We start from the raw sequence: 8114 nt of genomic DNA, 5'->3' as shown, positions 1-8114 counted from the left end.
CTAATAAAGGAATAAAAAATAGAACTTTTATAACCTAATCAGTTACAAATTGACTTGACTCGTATATATTAATGTTTTCTCCTTCAATTTATTTATTTATAAGTTCCTGATTCGCTTCTTTATTATTGCATAACGATTGCATTGCCCATTGAGCAATAAATTAGATTGTTATTAAAAGCATGTAAAATAATGCTTAAGACAATAATAAATAAAGCCTAAAACAACAATTCACTAACAATTCAAGAAGGGGTTCCGGTCCAAATACATTACACGATAAGTATTACGTAAATCAGACGAGAAAGTACATTTCTCTGGTGGATCTCGAAAGGGAGAGTGGTCGGTTGTGGACTGTCGTTCCAAAGTGGTAGAGAAATTGTGGTCTTTAGGAATTAATATCCCAATACGATTGGCACAGTGTACAAGGAGGACGCAAGTCGACACGCAAAAAGCAATCCCTCTATAGCGACTCGTTATCACATAAACGGTGTGTATTATCGACCTACTAAGAAATTATTAAAAAACTAAGATAATTAAAAAGTAATCACACGCATATAATATAGATGATTACTTCAAAATATTGTCCTAGTATTAAATCATAATTTTTAACATCAGGAAGTTTTAAAATTATTAAAATTTATTATTAAATAGCGAAAAGAATTGCGCGTGTGAAAAAAAAATTAAATAGACGAGTTATGAGGTGGTCTGTACATGTTAAAGGAAGTATTTGTTTTACAAATATCAAATTTACATAATATTTTTAATCGTCAGCTATAAATCTTATATATACGCACGCGCGTGCATGTGGTGTGTGTATGTGTAATGTGAATTTAAATTTACAGGACCTTGTACAGCATGAGGACATTGTGGCTGTTCATCATAATCGTGGCAACAAGCAGTGCTCATAATTTCCTAGACATTGTCAAGAATTATATCCATTCACCTGGAAATGAGAAAAAATTTACAAGCAATAGTAGATATGATTTTATCATCGTAGGAGCCGGATCATCAGGTTCTGTGTTAGCCAATCGTCTATCAGAGAATAAGAAATGGAGAATTCTGTTACTGGAAGCGGGCTATATGCCAAACTTCTTGAATCGGATTCCACTATTTGTCGGCTATTTTCAATTAACTGGTTACAATTGGGGTTACAACGTAGAACCGCAAAAGAATGCCTGTCTAGGTATGGTGAATCATCAGTGCTCTTGGCCACGAGGTAGAGGTTTAGGCGGCACGAGTATCTTGAACTATATGATCCATACACGTGGAAACAAATTTGACTACGACAAATGGACTAGTTTGGGCAACGTGGGCTGGTCTTACGCGGACGTTCTGCCGTATTTTAAAAAAAGTGAAAGATTTAATGTACCAGGTACTTGTACGACACCTCTCTCCTTTCTCTTTCTACTTACAATTAGTCTTTCCAGATTATATTCAATGGATTATCAAAATTTCTTACATTTTGGACGTTCAGTTGTTTGATAGTCATTTATGCCAGTCGATTTGTGTCAGTGTTTTTGTTTGATGAAAATCTCTGTCCTCCAAGCCAAACTTTGAGCCTAGGAAACAAGAAAAAGTCGTCGGAGGCCAAATCTGATAAATACGGTGGATGGTTAATCAATTCGAATCGCAATTCGTAAATTTTTGTCATGGCAACTACCGATATTCGATTTTTCCCATTTTTGCGAAAACATTGACATCAACTGGCACAAATGACTATCAAACAACAACTGAGCGTCCAAAGTAGTTACAATTTTCAATGCATGTACAATTATAATATCAAAATGGTTTTGACAAGTAGTACCATCTTCATACTGACGTTCGAAATTTTTCAGACGGTCTACATATAAACACGTAAATCCTACATATTCTTTCTTATGTAATTTAGATTTTTCTTAAGCTCTTTGCCACATACGGACGCTTATATCGTCTATATAAGTGAAAACTTTATATTTTTAAATTAAAATTAAAAAACTTTAATGGCTCAGCAAATATTAAATTCAATAAAATTCGTATAAGGGGGCTAAATGAGTCATGCACGTTGTCTGTGCAAAAAATATATTGTTACAGTTATAAAAATGTTCCAAACGTTTCGGTTCTCAAACAAAGCGTAACAGACGAAAGAATATATAAGAACACACGTAATGTAAATTATGTATCCACTGAAGATAGTTCCGTTGAGAACCGAAATGTTTGGAAGATTTTTATAATTGTAATATATATTTTTTGCACAGACAACGTGCTTGGCTCATTTAGCCCCCTTATACGAATTTTATTGAATTTATATTTTTAATTGCCGAAAACTAAGGCATTCATTTTTATAACAAAATTTCAATTCAAGATAATATTTTGATTCCAATTATTAAATTCTACTGCCAGTTTAGAACAATAAAATTGTTTTTTTTTTCCAGGGGATCGTAAACAATATTTTCCCTTTTATATAATATACTTTCCCTTTTTTCTTCAAACTTTTAAAACTTGAATTTCAGATTAATTTATTCAAACAATCTTAAAATTAAAAGAAAGCCCAGAATATTTTCTATAAATTGACAGATTCTACGTAACAAGAAAATAACAAGGAATTGGTGGAAGACATTTGATCACATTACGATTGACCACAAGCCACTCACAACGCTCGTCCAGTGAAAAAACTCTAATCGGTCACTGTGAGTAGCTGTGGTCAATCGCATATGGTCAAACTCAGGATATTTCTAGGAATAGTCTACCATTCTTGAATATCAAAAATGGAAATTAATTTTTCAAATATCATCTCAAGTCGCGACTTGCCATACTATTGATGAAATCTATTATTCCTATGCTCAGGTATCAAGAACTCCTCGTATCACAATGAAAACGGTTATTTATGCGTGGAACATGTCCCATATCATACAAAGTTGGCGACTACGTTTCTAAATGCTGGACAAGAGTTGGGATATAAAATCGTAGATTACAATGGCCAAGATCAGAAAGGTTTCTCGTACATTCAGGTCAACATGGGTCATGGAAAGCGTTGCACTGGCGCCACGGCCTATCTCGAGCAGATTAATCGACCGAACTTGGAGATTATCACCGGTGCTAGAGTAACTAAAATACTAATCGACGCGGATAAGCGAGCTTACGGCGTTGAATACATCAAGGATACCGTATGGAAGAAAGTGATCTGCTCAAAGGAAGTTTTATTATCAGCCGGTACAATTGACTCGGCGAAATTGTTAATGCTGTCGGGAATTGGACCAAAAGAACATCTTGAAGAATTGAACATCCCAGTAATTCAAGACTCCAAGGTCGGTTACAGTATGTACGAACACGTCGGTTTCCTAGGATTGACTTTCATGGTGAATCAGAGTGAGTCGCTGTTACAAAGCAGGCTGTTATTTGATCCAAACGTGTTCCTGGAATACCTTCTATACAAACGTGGCCCGATATCGATTCCAGGAGGTGCAGAGGCACTAGCATTCATCAGTACCAAGTACGCTCCTGACGAGAGACCAGACGTTGAACTTCTCTTTGTGTCTGGTTCTCTACATTCGGACAACGGTCAGGTTTTGAAAAGAGCTCTAAGACTTTCAGAGGATCTGTACGACACCGTCTATAAACCGATCGAAGAGCAGGACGCCTGGTCCATCTGGCCGATCGTTCAATATCCTAGAAGCGTGGGCCGTCTCATGTTGCGATCGAAGGACCCATTCGAGCCACCCAAAATGGATCCAAACTTTTTCAGCCATCCGGCTGATATAGAGATTATTCTGGAAGGGATAAAGCACGCTATCAACATATCCAAAACCAAAGCCTTTCAGGCTTACGGCAGTCGATTGCATGATTTAAAAATACCAGGCTGTAAACAGTTTGAATTTGCTTCCGATGATTATTGGCGTTGTGCCATCAAGCATCTGCCGTCCATGATGAATCATGAAATAGGGACCGCCAAAATGGGCGCTCGGACGGACACTTACGCTGTCGTTGATCCGCAGCTAAGAGTTTATGGAATCAAGGCACTCAGAGTAGTGGACGCTTCAATCATGCCCACTATGCCCATTGGCCACGTGAACGCGGGAATATATATGATCGGCGAGAAAGCCGCGGATATGATAAAGGAATCTTGGAAGAGTGAGTTGTAAGATTCGCTTTATTATATATGAAAGGCTCAGGGAATTATATTGATATCAACATTAAATATTGCAGCATTATAAAATAAGAAATGCGCATGTTTAAAATCTCGCCTCTGTGAAGCTGGCCCCACTTTTTCCAAAAATTGAAAAAATAAGTAGAGTTCTGGTTGCCCCCTCAAGAGTTCTAGAGTTCTCTATCAATTTTAGAAATAGTTCCGTCGATTAAAGGGGTGAAAACACCATCTGAAATATGGGGGGGGGGGCCAATTTCACGATTCTGAAACTTTGAAGGGCTATAACTTCTTTACTATTCATTTTAGAGCTTTCATCCATATAGAACAATCGATAGAACTCTTTGGGGGGCAAACAGAACTCTCAAGAAAATAATGGATTTCCAAAAAAAAAATTTCAAAAAAAATTAATTATTGAAAAAAAAAACTTTTTTTTAGATTTTCGGCATCCTTAATAATGAAACAGCTGAGATCAAAAATAAAAAAATTAATTTTTTTTGAAAATTTTATTTTTTGAAATCCATTATTTTCTTGAGAGTTCTGTTTGCCCCCCAAAGAGTTCTATCGATTGTTCTATATGGATGAAAACTCTAAAATGAATGGTAAAGAAGTTAAAGCCCTTCAAAGTTTCAGAATCGTGAAGTTGGCCCCCCCGATATTTCAAATGGTGTTTTCACCCCTTTAATCGACGGAAATATTTCTAAAATTGATAGAGAACTTTTAGAACTCTTGAGGGGGCAACCAGAATTCTACTTATTTTTTCAATTTTTGGAAAAAGTGGGGCCAGCTTCACAGAGGTTTAAATCTCTTCTTTTTCCTCACTTTCTAAATCTGAATCAGTGGATAACCACTGATATCAGTACCAAGTATGCCACTGGTAATCAGTGAATGAAATGTGAGATCTCTAACCTATTTAATCTTTATTACGTGATCTAACTAATCTTATTTCAGTGCATAAATTCAATAAATATGGTATTGGAAGATTGAAATTAATGTGCAAATATCAATATTTTAGTTATATAATACTAAAACATTCTCCCTTTTTTAATTAAACTTCACTGATTATCCAGTGCCAAATATGCCACTGGGTAATTAGTGACTATCCACTGATTCAGATTTAGAGAACAATGTTGCTCAATTTACATTTTACAACAAACTTAGAGAAAAGAAAATTAAGTAAGATAACGAAAGAACAATAATTGTGTTGAGCGATTTTACGTCAATCTCCTGGTATTTAAACTACGTGTTGATTGTGATGAACTGTACGAATGTGCATAAATTATATAGATATGGATAATACTGACCAATTTTTAAGATTACCGTTAAAAACGGGCGTGTAAATAGGAAATCCTAATGTAATTGCTCTATATTCATAAAAGGTAATTCATAAATATAAAGGAATACAAGAGTACTTCCCACTCAATATGTTATGTAACATATGCAAGCTATCAGCACATTTTTAATGCGCGCGTACGTGTAATCGAATTATCTGGAGACACTGGTAGTGTCTCGGCGCTAAGCCAAGCGCAGCGGGGTATGTGAAGTTAGCACACCAACTATAGTACTCAGGAGTTCTGATTAGAGTTACCGTTTCTTTCTGACGAGACAAAGAGTTCTATATAATTTATAACAAGAATTCCGCTTAATAAATATATTTAAACAATTTTTTAAAAATGGGGTGCTAACTTCTTATCGAAAATCGAGATCCAATAGTTCTGAGCGGCCCAATAGCTTCATTTCGTGAATACCTAGAGTTCCTGATACATAAAAAAAATTTTTGAAAAATAAAAAAAAAATTAAAAATTTTTGAAAAATCAATTTTTAGATACAATAGTTCTGAATAGAGTTCCTGCTTCCTTTCAACGATACGAAGAGTTCCCTGTACTTTTTAACTCGAGATATTTAATAACAATTTTTAAAAAATGGGGTGCTAACTTTTTGTCGAAATTCGAGCTCGAATAGTTCTGAACAACTTAATAGCTTTATTTTGTGAATACCTAGAGTTCCTAATACATAAAAAACAATTTTGACATACAACAAAATTTATAAAAAAAAATTCTTTTAATTTTTTTAAATTTTTTTATACAATAGTTCTGTCACATGTTAATTGTCATTCTGTCTATTTCGAAGAGTTGTAAGCGATTAAAATCAACACTGACCCAAAAATAAAAGAGATATGTACTTAAAACAAAATTTGAAAAATTGATTGCAAAAGCACATATCTCCTTATGTAGCCAACCAATCGCATTTTCACCTAATACTTTTCGTCAGAGCTCGTAGAGAACTGCCCAGAACGCCGATTAGAACTACTGAGTACTTTAAAAAAATTTTCTCAAAAAAAGAGAAAATTTTTTGAGAGTACTGAATAGTTCTGATCGGCGTTCTGGGCAGTTCTCGACGAGCTCTAACGAAAAGTATGAGATGAAAAAGCGATTGGGCCAACGGTTTTCGAGATATTGGAACATTTGAACTCTATCATTGAAAATTTTCTAAGTTCGACGACGAAAATTTTTTGAGAGTACTCAGTAGTTCTGATCGACGTTCTGGGCAGTTCTTGAAGAGCTCTAACGAAAAGTATCAGGTGAAAAAGCGATTGGACCAACGGTTTTCGAGATATGGGAACATTTGAACACTATCACTGAAAATTTTCTAAGTCCGACGTCGAAAATTTTTTGAGAGTACTGAGTAGTTCTGACTGGCATTCTGTGCAGTCCTCGACGAGCCCTGACGAAAAGTATTAGGTGAAAATGCGATTGGATGGCTACATAAGGAGATATATGCTTTTGCAACCAATTTTTCAAATTTTGTTTTAAGTACATATCTCTTTTATTTTTGGGTCTGTGTTGATTTTAATCGCTTAGAACTCTTCGAAATAGACAGAATGACAATTAACATGTGACATAATTATCGTATAAAAAAATTTTTTTTTTAATTTTTTATGTTTTTTTATCAATTTTGTTGTATGTCAAAATTGTTTTTATGTACGAGGGTCACTATTTATATTTTAAGCCTAATAATAAAAATAATAATAAAAAAACAATAATTTGTCATTTATTGTTTTTCAACATATTCTCCTTTATAATCTATTACACACTTTTGCATGCGTTCGAAACACTTGTCAAAGCATTTTTTCCATTCCGCTTGAGACACCTCCAAAATATGGTCTTTGAACGCACCGATGTGAATCTGGCGCCCAACTTTATCAAAATTAAAAATTAATACCATAGGGCGTTTGTACTTCGTTTGTACCCGTTTGTACCTCCCTTATTTTCGTTTGTACCCCAAACAGATAAACAAAAAATGAAATATAAAAAATGGCCAGCGCCCAAATTTTATATTTTTTAATTTTATTTATGCCATTCGAAACAGAATCGTTTGTACCCGTTTGTACCTCCCTTACTTTCGTTTGTACCTCAAAGGGTTCGGAGATACAGCGCTTTTCAATTTTTGTGCAACCCCTATATAGCGAAATTCGCCAATTTTTAAGATATCGAAATGCGACCAACGGTATTCGAAAAAGAATCGTTTGTACCCGTTTGTACCTCCCTTACTTTCGTTTGTACATCAAAAGGCTCGAAGATACAGCGCTTTTCAATTTTTGCGCAACCCCTATATAGCAAACTTAGACAATTTTTAAGATATCGAAATGAGACCAACGTTTCATTCGAAAGAGAATCGTTTGTACCCGTTTGTATCTCCTTTACTTTCGTTTGTACCTCAAAGAGTTCGGAGATACAGCGCTTTTCAATTTTTGCGCAACACCTATTTAGCGGCTTTGTGAACTTGGCACCCGACTTGCACAAATATATATATTTTTTTTTTTCTAAAAGATCTTCGTATGTAGTGGAATGTAGTAACATTTATTTCGTTTGTAGTAGCGCAGAAACAAAAATATAGCGATTTAAAAATTGTCATCCCCCGACTTTGAAGTTCAGAAATTTTAAGCATTGTTTCTTATAGAAAATCGTTTGTAGTGAAATGTAGTACAATTATTTCC

The 8114-nt window shown here is 34.8% G+C and overlaps 1 protein-coding gene across 1 annotated transcript; it reads left to right on the top strand.

Moving 5' to 3' along the window:
• The first annotated feature begins 452 nt into the window (after positions 1-452).
• On the top strand, positions 453-4191 carry LOC108760121 (glucose dehydrogenase [FAD, quinone]). The gene is made up of 3 exons (XM_018505915.1): positions 453-484; positions 840-1369; positions 2821-4191. Exons 2-3 carry the CDS (start codon positions 853-855, stop codon positions 4113-4115), a joined length of 1812 nt encoding a protein of 603 aa, XP_018361417.1. The 5' UTR covers positions 453-484; positions 840-852; the 3' UTR covers positions 4116-4191.
• The last annotated feature ends 3923 nt before the right edge of the window (positions 4192-8114 follow it).

The sequence above is a fragment of the Trachymyrmex cornetzi genome, unplaced genomic scaffold, assembly GCF_001594075.2.
Source record: "Trachymyrmex cornetzi isolate Tcor2-1 unplaced genomic scaffold, Tcor1.1 scaffold220, whole genome shotgun sequence".
Lineage (NCBI taxonomy): Eukaryota > Metazoa > Arthropoda > Insecta > Hymenoptera > Formicidae > Trachymyrmex > Trachymyrmex cornetzi.
Note: the sequence above shows the minus strand (reverse complement) of the source record. Positions and strands in the feature narration are given on the sequence as shown.